Source organism: Bufo gargarizans, chromosome 3, assembly GCF_014858855.1.
Source record: "Bufo gargarizans isolate SCDJY-AF-19 chromosome 3, ASM1485885v1, whole genome shotgun sequence".
In the NCBI taxonomy this organism is placed as follows: domain Eukaryota; kingdom Metazoa; phylum Chordata; class Amphibia; order Anura; family Bufonidae; genus Bufo; species Bufo gargarizans.
Genome location: NC_058082.1, coordinates 471,301,468 through 471,314,498, shown reverse-complemented (window position 1 = coordinate 471,314,498; position 13,031 = coordinate 471,301,468). Strand labels below are relative to the sequence as shown.

At 45.6% G+C, this 13,031-nt stretch overlaps 2 protein-coding genes across 2 annotated transcripts in view; one reads left to right on the top strand and one right to left on the bottom strand.

The window, feature by feature from the left end:
* Positions 1–13,031, bottom strand: part of MOSPD2 (motile sperm domain containing 2) — a 164,301-nt gene that overhangs the window by 114,378 nt on the left and 36,892 nt on the right. The gene's annotated exons all lie outside the window — the stretch shown is intronic.
* The window catches only part of FANCB (FA complementation group B), a 30,737-nt gene that overhangs the window by 1,887 nt on the left and 15,819 nt on the right, over positions 1–13,031 (top strand). Inside the window, exons 2-4 of the mRNA XM_044283707.1 lie at positions 647–1,612; positions 5,653–5,808; positions 10,535–10,615. Of these exons, the coding sequence (XP_044139642.1) occupies positions 683–1,612; positions 5,653–5,808; positions 10,535–10,615 (1,167 nt within the window). The 5' untranslated portion in view covers positions 647–682. The remainder of the gene's footprint in view (positions 1–646; positions 1,613–5,652; positions 5,809–10,534; positions 10,616–13,031) is intronic.

The window sequence follows — 13,031 nt, the reverse complement described above, 5'->3', positions numbered from 1 at the left end:
GTGTTGGGCGAACTTGTGTTTTCAAGTTTGGCGTACAAGGTTCGGGTTATCTAAGAATTCCGTTATGGACTCCGCTACCATAGACCAGAACTTATGGTCTGTGGTAGCGGAATCCATAACAGAATTCTTAGATAACCCGAACTTTGTATACTGAACTTGAAGCACAAGTTCGCCCAACACTGGGCAAATTTCTTTGTAGAATTCAGCAAAGCAGCCAAATTTAATTTTTGTAAACGTTGCTCATCACTAGTCGCTAGGCTACCTGAAGGGTCTCCTGTGCCTTGTGCTCCTTCCTATGGTCTCACTGTAATCTCCATTTGCTCTTCTGCCCCCATGCATTATCCACATTGACCAGTCTTCACTAGGGATGAGCGAACTTCTGTTTTCAAGTTTGGCGTACAAGGTTCGGGTTATCTAAGAATTCTGATATGGATTTCGCTACCATAAGTTATGGTCCGTGGTAGTGGAATCCATAATGGAATTCTTAGATAACCCGAACCTTGGAAACAGATGTCCGCTCAGCACTAGTCTTCACCTATCTTGGGAGGGGAGCCCATTTGCCTGCTGCTGGACCCATTATCAGCTGCTGTCACCCCGCTAGTGAAGCCAGTGACTGGATTGACGATAATATCTTTTTATTTTTCAGATGGGCGTTATATAATCTGCGCCGATACAGTGAATAATGGAGGTGCTTTGTAACAGCGATCATGTACTCGCCTACAATGGTCAAATGGTGACGTTTCATCTACTGCGCAGAAAAAATATCGCAGACCCTGCCAAAAAAAATGTTCTCACCTTCTCAAGGAAGGCGTTTAATGCTGAGACTGGACAGTTCATTGAAATCTCTGGTGGCGAGTACATCATCCAATCTAGTAAGTCCACCCTGGAACTTGTTCGCGTTCGCTGTGTGGCTGACGCCAGGACCGGCATTAAGCTTCCATGCGTTCTGCTGAGGACTTGTAAGAGGAAATCCGGTGATTCATGGCGGCTGATTTCGCTGCTGCTCCACCCATCAAATGAACTGGAAACCTGTCTGAAGTTCAAAGTGGACTCGGAAACCATAGAAGATCTATACATCACTGATGGTCCGACCATTCTGTGGAGACAGCAGGAAAAACTCCATCATGTTTCATCTTTGACTTCAGAAGTTTTTACGGCTCCGATCGATATTTCCGCTGTTCTTTGGGCTGGGACGACTGAAGAAGGAACTTGTATTTTGGGTGTAACAACCGTGAGATTGGACGGCGGGCGTTTAACAGGCTCTTCTCTTCCTAATAGAAGTCTTCAAGGAAAGGAGTTTGTTTTGTACTGCATCGAAAATCAGACCGCCGTGCCAGGATCTTGTCTTGCTCCTCATGCATACTCAAGTGTGCTGCGCTGCCTTGAAGTTTGTACCATGCAAAATGTTAATGGCAGATATGAGACTTCAGCAATAGCAGCCAGCAGTAAGCAATTGATCTGCTTCCATAATGGAGTCCCTAAGCAGGTTTGCCAGCTGCCGTCTGAAAACCTTTCAAAACTACAGCTTGCATCCACAAGCCGGGCAGACATATTATGTGTTCTCTCCTTCTCTTCCGGGGATGCATGTGGGATATGGAAAGATGGATGGAAGGTAATGGTTCTGCTGTGTATATCTGTCTTTGTACCTGTGTAAAGAGATTTTCCCATCTTATAAAATAGTGATGGCCAAATCCGGCCCGCAATGCTGTTTCATGCGGCCCGTCCGACTCCCTGGAAAAATTCTAAGGCGTAACAATACGCCTTCGACTTCCCCACATTCATCAGCGCAGTGAGCGCTGTGAACGGGACAGGCAGGCAGCACTAGTGACCCTGCCCCCCCTCCTCCTATCACCCCACTAGTGACCCTGCTCCCCCCTCCTCCTGTCACCCCACTAGTGACCCTGCTCCCCCCTCCTCCTGTCACCCCACTAGTGACCCTGCTCCCCCCTCCTCCTGACACCCCACTAGTGACCCTGCTCCCCCCTCCTCCTGTCACCCCACTAGTGACCCTGCTCCCCCCTCCTCCTGACACCCCACTAGTGACCCTGCTCCCCCCTCCTCCTGACACCCCACTAGTGACCCTGCTCCCCCCTCCTCCTGACACCCCACTAGTGACCCTGCTCCCCCCTCCTCCTGTCACCCCACTAGTGACCCTGCTCCCCCCTCCTCCTGTCACCCCACTAGTGACCCTGCTCCCCCCTCCTCCTGTCACCCCACTAGTGACCCTGCTTCTGGCCCGCAAAATTTATACCATGTCTAGTGCGGCCCTCAGATGAAAAATGGTTGGGCACCACTGTATAAAGTGGTGGCGTAGCACCAGGATAGTCCATCACTTTGTGATCGGACCAGGGTCGATCTTTGGAACCCTCGCCGATACCTATATTGAAGGGCTAAATTCTCCACACAGCAGCACCCGGCCACCTGCTGTTACGGGCTCATGCACGCAAACCTATTTTCTTTCTGTGTCTGTTCCTTTTTATTTTTTTGCGGACCGTATGTGGAACTATTCATTTCAATGGGTCTGCCAAAAAAAAAAAAAAAAAAGGAAGTTACTCCACGTTAATTCCATTTCCGTTTCGCAAAAAGATAGAACATGTCCTATTACTGTCCGCAGTACGAGGGGCCAGCTGTTCCGTCGTTCTGTAAAATACGGGATGCACACGAACGTCATCCATATTTTTTGCGGACCGCAAAATACATGCGGTCGTGTGCATGAGCCCTTAGGAAACCATTGCTCCATGTAAAGGCCTCATGCACACGTCCTTAAGTGTTTTGCGGCCCACAAAACACGGATCCCGACCAAGTGCATGGTGCAATAATATTTTTTTTTTACTTCTGTAAATGTCTGCAAACGAGCCCAAAGGGGTATTTTAGGATTTAAGACGTAATGGCCTGTCCTGCAGCGCCGCTCCCACTAACTATTTCCAGTGCCGGCTTCGTACCAGAGCTACTGCAGATCAGTAGGGGTGCGGGGTGTTGGACCCCAGTTGATCAGATAGTGGTGACTTATTCTGAGAAGGGGTCATCACTTGTAAATCCTGGAGTACCCATTTTAGAGAATGGGGCTGGCTGCAGCTGCCTGCACAACCGGATGGCCAGGAGAGCCACTTCTGTCTCCACATCGAGGGGAGGTGGGGGGCATCCCAGAGGTCAGATCTCCACCAGACATAAAGAGATGTCCTATCCTAGCGACACGCCATCACTTTACAAGATGAGAATAGGGAATAAGATGCATTAATCTCAGGTTATGAAGCAAGGTCCATTGACTATGCCCGGGCAGAGTGTTCTAATCTAATAAACTATTTGATCCCACAGAGAAGACGTCTCCCATGTGACACTGGTCAGCACAGGACAGAAGGCGACATGTGCGACCACCTGCTCGCCCCTTACTAGTCACCACTAGCATAAAAAACTAAATTTACTCTGCGTGCATTCCGTGTCCACATGGCCATTCCGCAAAAAATAGAGCGTGTCCGTATTATGGACAAGGATAGGACTGTTCAATTATGGGCCGGACATTACTTTCTGCAAAATGCGGAATGCACGCGTCCGGTGTCCGTGTTTTGTGGATCTGCAATTTGCGAACCGCAAAACAGCCAAAAGGTGTGTGGACGAGCCCTTATAGGAAACGTATCTGACACTGTTAATGGGGGTGCACAGTCTGCTGTCTTGGAGGCATGGCTGTCCAAAAACATCCCGAAAACAATCTGTAAAGAGTTGGCCGCTATGTCCGGTGTACAGTGGCTGCTGTGTTTGGAGCAAATCATTTAGATGAATATGGATGCCCATTCGCCCTTAGTGTGCAAACTAAGGCTTTGGTCACATCACGTGGCAGCTTTATTTTTTTGCGGTAGTCAACTATATCGGAAAACGCAGCCTGCTGAGCTTCCCTATAGTATGCAAACTTTTACCATCCTGATGAAGGCAATAGGAAACTTTTTGGCTTCAGCACGTCATGGCGGTTACATAAAGCTCACATGTTCACATAGTATGATGTGAACACAGCCGAACACTGTCCTGCTTATAGCCATGGTCCCCAAGATCAGGACCGATAACGGAGTGTGATATTGCCCTATGCTCTTAAAGGCAATGTGTCTCCAGTTTTCTTCTGCCCTCACATTCAAATCCTGACATCTACAGTGCTTGGGTCCCCAAATTCATGAGCTCACGGCTCTCCCCGCCCACCTGCCTCTGATTGACAGTTTTTTTTCCATATGAATCAGCAGCAGGTGGGCAGGGAAAGCCGTGAGCTCATGAATATTCGGGACTCGTCATTATGTGCTGGTGCCGTTTAGTAGAAGATTTTGGCAAAACAGGAGTTAAGGAGACCTGTCACTTGTTTATGTCACCCTTAATTAGGACACCATAAAACTGGTAACAGATTCCCTTTAAGTGTTAGAGGGTTCCACAAAAGGAGTATTAGAAATACAGCAGGGCCCGAGGGGGGCAAGGCAAAATTACTGTTCTCTCTTTGGCGCTCTTTGAATTCCTGTGCCCTCCGCCGTCCCCTCGGGTTCTGCTGTAGTAAAGGTCCCTTTATACTGCTGGATGAAACAGACGATGGTCCAGAAGGAGGCATTCCTTCCTGATAATAGCCTGCTCATCAGTGGAGGAGACTGCGCCATTTACAAGCAGCGATCTTCTACACAGTATGGTGAGGAGCCATCACTAATGCAGTTGCTCATCCCCATACAGAATCCATTTTTGCCAGCAGCAGAGGCCGTTTAGACGGCACGATCTGCTGCCGGGAAATAATTAGTTAAGTCCCCTTTACACTGCCGATGTTTAGGTAGATTATTGCTAACAAAGGTTTTTACAAACATTAGCGATAATCTGTAAAGGTGCCGCCGGTTACCTGATGAATCGGCAAGATGCTCATTCATCGGGTAATTGCATCTTTCATGTGGTCTCCTAAATCATCGTTTGGCGGCAGCAGATCATGGTGTCTAAACAGCCTATTCTGTTGGCGGTGGCATTAGTGATCTCTCCTCCCTATACTGTGGAGGAGATTGCTGTATGTAAATGCAGCGGTCTCCTCCACTGACGAGCAGGCGATTGTCAGAAAGGAACGCCAGCCTCATCTGTCAGTGTAAGGGGGCCTTTAGTTGACCACACCAATGATTACCCAATGAACGAGTGTTTTGTTTGTTCATCTGGTAATCGGCAGCACCTTTTATCGCTAATGAGTATTCGTGTAGGCGTTTGTTATCAATAATCCGCACGAACATTGGGCAGTGTAAGGGCTGTTTCACACAAGCGAGTCCATTGTGGGAATCGCGCTCCGTGTAACCTTCCAGGAGCGCACCGCATTATCATAATTTATAATGCTGTGTGCCTCTGCTTGACCTTACTGTTACAGAATACTGACATAAAGCTGTCACTATGATCCTGTACAAGTAAGGTCAAGCAGAGGCACACTGCATTATAAATCAGTATAGCGCAGTGCGCTCCTGCAAGTCCAGAACGGAGGATCACACCGGAGCGCGATTCCCGCAATGGACTCGCTCATGTGAAAGAGCCCTAAAGTGGCTTTTAGATTATCATCAGTTTAGCCGAGGATATGGACAGGGCTACCTGTCACTGGCGGGATGAAAAGTGTAAAATCTTGCAGCCATTGTGACGGTCATGTAATGCCTATATTTATCTCTACAGACAGCCGCCACCTGGCAACATGTCCGCAATATACTGGTGGACGATTTTGTGGGCCGTGGCTCTGATCAAGTTCTCTTGCTGTTCCATGATGATCCAAGCAACTCCTCCAAACACGGACCATTCAGACTGACTGACTGTGGAGACATCAATTACCCAGTAAGTGTGAGGTTATCTGCATGTACTGCTGTGCACTGAATAGCAGCACACTTGTCTAGTCGGCCCCACAAATTCATCCTCTCCTAAGAGACCCAAGACTCTACATCCGTCCTATAGAAGTGAGGGCAGCGGTGGACAGGCATGTGTACTATCTGCTCATTCAGAGAGAGGACATGAGGACCCTCTATTATGAGGATTGCTGGGGTCCCTGCAGTTGGACTCCCAGCAATCCAACCTTCATCCCCTATCCTGTTGATGGGTGACAAGTCCTTTTTTGTAGAATAACCCATAATAACCCTTTAGGATACATAAGTAAAATTCAGAACGGCTGCAGGGTACGTTTCTAAGAAACAGAAAAACAGCATTTTGGTGCCAGGTAGTGTGAAATTGTACCGTATATAGCGCTGTTATCACTGCACACAAGTCAGGTCACTAATAGTTTAACAGGTTATTTGTGCAGTAATGCCCTGCTTTCGATGGGATATATTAGGCTGAGTTCACACGGGCGAGATTTCTGCGCAGGTGCAATGTGTGAGGTGAACGTATTGCACCCGCACTGAATCCTGACCCATTCATTTCTATGGGGCTGTGCCCATGAGCTGTGATTTTCACGCATCACTTATGAGTTGCATGAAAATCGCAGCATGCTCTATATAGTGCGTTTATCACGCAACGCAGGCCCCATAGAAGTGAATAGGGTCGAGTGAAAATCGCAAGCAAGTGCGGATGCAGTGCGATTTTTCACGCATGGTTGCTAAGATGACAGTCTATTCACTGTATTATTTTCCCTTATAACATGGTTATAAGGGAAAATAATAGCATTCTTTAATACAGAATGCTTAGTAAAAAAAAAATTAACTCTCCTCCTCCTCTTGATCGCGTAGTTGCCGATCTCTTCTTACTTCTTTAATCATGAGCTGCCGGCTAAAGGACCTGTGGTGACGTCACATCACATGGTCCAATCACATGGTCCATCACCGTGGTGATGGACCATGTGATTGGACCGTGTGATGTTCTCGGTGACATCACCACAGGTCCTGAAGAAAGAACAGGAGACCGGCAGCTTTGCGATGTGAGGTGAGTTACTTTCACACTAGCGTTTTTCTTTTCCGGCGCTGAGTTCCGTCCTAGGGGCTCAAATCCGGAAAAGAACTGATCAGTTTTATCCTAATGCATTCTGAATGGAGAGTCAGTCCTTCAGGATGCATCAGGATGTCTTCAGTTCAGTCTTTTTGACTGATCAGGCTTTTCAGAAAAACGTAGCATGCAGTATTTTTACCTCCGGCCAAAAAGCCTGAACACTTTGACTGAACGCCTGATCAGGCTTTTTTCCCATTGACTTGCATTAACGCCGGATCCGGCCCCGTGTGTTCAGTCAAAACGGATCCGTTTTTTGCATGTTAAACCCGAAAAATGTGAAAAAAAAAGTTAAAGTCCATAAATGGCGGATCCGTTTTTTCCAATGCATTTTTCCATTGTGATCGAAAGCCTGATCAGGATTCAAATGTAATCCGTTTTCACACGTTTTTCCGGATCCGGCGGGCAGTTCCGGTGTCGGAATTGAACGCCGGATTAAAACAACGCTAGTGTGAAAGTAGCCTCAATTTTTATTTATTTTTTAACCCTCAATTGACCTTCTACTAAGCATTCTGTATTAAAGAATGCTATTATTTTCCCTTATAACCATGTTATAAGGGAAAATAATTACATCTACACAACACCGAACCCAAACCTGAACTTCAGCGAAGAAGTTCGGGTCTGGGTACCACATTCAGGTTTTTATCACGCACGTGCAAAACACATTGCACCTGAGCGATAAAAACTGAACTGAACACAATCGCAGTCAAAACTGACTGCAATTGGGAACCTACTCGCGCGGGTTTGCCGCAATGCACCCGGGACGCATTCTGAACAAATCCGTCACGCCCGTGTGAGCCCAGCTTTAAGGGGGTGGTCCACTTTAAAAGAGTTCAGGCTGATGGGCACTCTTCTGTCCCAGGGTAATTTGACATGTACCTGAGCTGCTATGTATATATCCTTCTGCCGTGTCCATGCAGTCAGTATGGTGGTTTAGTCATGGGACCACTTCCTTAACAGCCACAGTCTGGCGCCTGCGCAGAAGAGAATACAAGCAACTCGGATGAGCTGAAAGGTACATGTCAGATTACTGTGACACAGCATGGTACTGGGTGGGTACTATCTCTCCTTGGGAGAGTGCCTTACTCGGCACTGAGGAGACTTATAGGCCATACATTCTCCTCTGGAATTCTGGGAAGAAAGGGATGCAGATGAGCTCTTAACAAGCTCTATCTCTAATATCACCAGATGTAAGGCAGCTATCCTATCATTCAATGTTCTACCCTTTAAATAGGCCATGAGGCATGACTTGGATATTAAATAAGCCAGCGTTTCATCTACAGACAGCTGTTTCAGGATGATTGCACCTCATCAGTGCAGAGCAGAGAGTTCTGGCTTAGCTGGGTGAGAGGCCTAAGTCAGGAGTTTGGGAACTATCTCTCTTTGACTTATAGGATCGCTGCCTTTCATCTAGTGGCATTAGAGGCGGAGCTTGTTAAAAGCTCATTTGCATCCATTCCTTCCCAGAATTCCAGAGGAGCATGTATGGCCTATAAGTCTCCTCACGCTGTAAAGATAAGTGACCGTGATCGAAACTAGAGACCTCCTACCTGTCAGCAGAACTGAATGTGTGAGCACTTACTGCTTTTCGTGAAACCTCAAAAAAAGGACATTTTTCAGCAGTTTTAATAGCTGTACTGTGTATACGCTAGTCTTATATTCATTGTCCGCTCATCTTCCACCTTAAGGGTCTATTCACGCGTCCGCAAAATGGATCCGGATCCGTTCTGCAACTTTGCATAATGGATCCGGAGCCATTCATTTTCAATGGGGCCGCAAAGATGCGGACAGCACACAGTGTGCTGTCCGCATCCGCACTTCCGCTCCGCAAAAAAATAGAACATGTCCTATTCTTGTCCGCAATAGCGGACAAGAATAGGCATTTTCTATTATTTGGCCGGTGTCCGTGTTTTGCGGATCCGCAAAACACTTACGAACGTGTGAATGGACCCTAAAAGGGTTGTCCCTCGAAAAATATTGGGGGAGATGTATCCCCATAGCAACCAATCAGATTCCACCTTTCATTTTTCAGAGGTCCTTTGGAACATGAAAGGTGAAACCTGATTGGTTGCTATGGGCAACTAAGCCAGTTTTTCTTTGCACCAGTTTTGTAAAATCTCCCTCGTTGTTGATGTTGAATCAAACCCATTATTATCAACATTTTTTTGCATTTACACAAAAAACGCTCATATCCCCAGATATTACTGGGATAATTTTAGAATAGCGCCACCTGCTGTTTCTATTGAACAGCCTTTTCTGTGTCCACCTCGGCAATTACCGTAATGTTGTCTCACACTCATCACTTGCTTCAGCATTTCCGCTGACACTCATTGGGAGATTTATCAAAACTGGTGTAAAGTAGAACTGACTTAGGTGCCCATAGCAACCAATCAGAGTTCACTTTTCATTTTCCAAAGGATCTGTGAAAAATGACAGAAGGAATCTGATTGGTTGCTATGGGAAACTGAGAGCAGTTCTACTTTACACCAGTTTGCTAAATGTGCCCCCTCAGAGAAGATGCTGCAGCTTCAGAAGCAGCCATCTCACCACAGGTGGAATGCCTCTGCAAGACTGAGCACATGTGACCACCTCGAAAGGTGGACACAGAAAGGCTGTTTATTGAAAACGGGTGGCGCTGCACTAACATTACTTTTGAAATATCTGGAGCGATCAATAAAAATAAAATAATGACTACAATTATGGGCTGGATCTATCTTTATAACAATGTTTTTCGTGGAGCAACCCCTTTAATTAAAATGCTCTGTATTCTGAGCTGAGCCTGCATTCATGGTCCCTAATGACTAAAAACCAGGGATACTGACGACACGGCATGTCAGGATGTTCCTGGTGAGTTGCTAGGATTCCTTCTCTTGAACATTTTTTCCGCCCCCACACCCCGGCCGCCTCCGCAGTACATAGGTGACGGGTACACGTCGGTTGACAGGCCTCTTATCTGCAGATATTTTAGTTATTGTCTCCTTCACTCAGTTGAACAGATGTGTCCGTGGGCAGGTGAGGTAGAATAACCTGGTGTAGATGCCGTGGAACCATGAAAGCCGTTATCCGTGTCATTCCGGTCATGCGGTACGTGTAGTGTGAAAGTCAGACATGGGGTCAGCGCAGAGCATTCACTGGTGTCAGGGGCCCAGGGCGACAAGAGGCAAGTGTGCACTTCAGCTTTCTGGGTAAATATTACATTAAAATGAAATATCTATAGTAAAGTACACAAGCGGCATAGTGCCAGCAAGGACGTGTCACCAGAATCGTGGCCAGGTGACCACTGTTATATCCCGGTGACATTGTGCAATGTTTTTCTCCAGGAGTCAAAAGCTAATAGAGGAAAAGACATATTCTCTTTGAATTGCACAAAAAGGATAAATCTGAAAAAAGAAAAAACATATTAAGAAACTGGGAATTTTTTAAATTTAATTTTATTAAGTATAGCAGGTCGTGGCAGGAGATTGAAGAGGCGAGTATACATTGAGTCTACCAGAGGAAGAGGCATAAAGAGGACCCTGAGCAGAGACCCCCACACCAATAACTCCCATTAATAGGGCACGTTCAGCAGATTTGTTCTGCTTTCTTCCAGGTTGACCACATGGATGATGATCCCGTTGGGTTTCAGGAGAATCGCCTTCTGATGTTACAGACCCTGGAAGCCAGATTGCAGGTTTGCCTTTAAAAGGGTTGTCCTACCATTATATGTCCTATTCATTGCCTGGACTGCAGACGTTGTGAAGCAAATTGGCCATTTTACTTGCTGTTAGAAAAACCATCCAGTGAAGAGTTATGAGCTATGATAGGCATGCCCAACCTGTGGCCCTCCAGCTGTAACAAAACTACAACTCCCAGCATGCCTGGACAGCCTACAGCTATTAAGGCATGCTGGGAGTTGTAGTTTTGCAACGTCTGGAGAGCCACAGGTTGAGCATGCCTGAGGTATGACCTTTACTTACTTAGTATAGCGCCACCTGGTGGTCAAAGTGTGTAGCATTGCGCCCATCCATCTACTGAGTAGTGTTGATTGCAAATATTAGAATCACAAATATCGCCACTTCGAGAATTTGCGAATATTTAGAATATAGTGCTATGTATTCGTATTCGCGAATAGTGTCGATTATTCTAATCGCGAATTTATCGTGCATATATTACATTGCAAATTTTTGTACATTGCAAAATCAAGTAAACAATGACCGCAGATCACGAATTCTCGAATTTGCAAATTTATGGCGAATATTAGGCAAAAAAAATCGCAAAATATCGCAAATTCGAATATTGCTACTACTGAGCAGAGTGCTGCCGCTCACTCTCCCCACAGCCAGGAATCTACATAGTGATCCTCTGTGCACTTTAGAGAGAGCTTTCTTACCTGTATTCTTTTGATCTATTTTAACCCTTTTCCTTCCAAAAACCATTTTTTTTTTTTTCTGTTGAGATAGCCGTATAAGGGCTTGTTTTTTTCCGGGACAAGTTGTAATTTTTTTTTTTTTTTTTTTTTTTTTTTTTTTTTTTTGTGGCACTGTTTATTTTACTATTTGTGTGGTAAAACTGGAAAGAAATGGGCAGTTCCACCAAAGTTTTTTGAGTTTTGTATTATGACGTTCACTGTGCACTAAACATGACACGAAGACCTTATTCATGCAGGTCAGTACAATAACGGCGATACCTCATTTATATACAGTGCTCAGCATAAATGAGTACACCCCAACAGATTTGTCAGAAAACCTTTCGATTCCTTTCAGTACCAACCTTTTCTATGGGATAACACAGTGCAAAATACCCCCACAAATGTCGGCCATTGATTGCAAACGAGATTTGTTAATTTGCACACACAAAATAGTAATTTTCCTAACGCATTTATTGACGACCATTTTGCAAAATTGAGTACACCCCAATGACAGTCTTATGTCTTAGAGGTCATGCAGGCGATCGTTTACGGATGTACAATGAATGTTTGAAATGAATGGGTTTGCATCCGTTCTGCAAAATTGTAAAAAAAATTGTAAATATTCTAAAATCATAAATATACGCAGTCAGTGTTCGGTCAGTGATTTGTGTCGGTGATTGTGAGCCAAAACCAAGTGCGGCTCTAACAACGCAGAACAGGTGCCGAACTTTCCCTTAAGGCTCATGCACACGAGCATGTGTGCCCCGTGCTGCGGACCTTAAATAGTGGTCCACAGTGCACGGGTATCAGCCGAGTGCACGCTGTTTGCAGATGCGAACCCATTCACTTGAATAGGTCCGCGATCCACAAGATGCGTTCAGCACCGCAAAAAAAATAGAACATGTTCTATCTTTATGCGGAGGCACAGACCAAAATCACACAGAATCCCTTCGTAGTGCTTCCATGGTCTAATGATCCGTGTCTCCGCTCTGCTCTGTATCTTGTGAATTGCAGACCCATTCAACTCAATGAGTCAACATCCGTGATACGGAGTGCACTTGGCCGGTGCCTGTATATTGCAAGCATGCTGTTTGTGGTTCGCAATACGGGCACCACACCGTTATGGCCACCACACCCATATGGCTGTGTCAGCTCTGTGTAGCCTCCTCTCCTGGTGATGGCTCACAATTAGGGATGAGGGAATCGACTTCGGATGAAACATCCGAAGTCGATTTGCATAATACTTCATTTGAATATTGTACGGAGCGAGCGCTACGTACAGTATTAGAATGTATTGGCTTCTATAAGCCAAAGTTATACTCGTGAGACTTTGCATAATAACTTCATAAATCATTTTCTTCAGTAAAAAAAACATTTCCCGAACTCAGGTTTGGCTCTAAGTGGTACGTTGGAATCGAACCCGAGTTCGGGAAATGGTTTTTTTTTTACAGTACAAATTAACTTAGGAAGTTATTACGCGAAGTCATGTGAGAGAAGCAATAACTTTGGCTCATCTGAGCCAATACATTCTAATACTGTACGGAGCTCCTGCTCTGTACAGTATTAGAACAAAGTTTTATGCGAATTGACTTTGGATGTTTCATCCGAATTCGATTCGCTCATCTCTACTGATGACCTATCCTGAGGATAGTCCATCAATATTAAATTCCCAGATAGCCCCCTTTTAAAAGCATTTAGA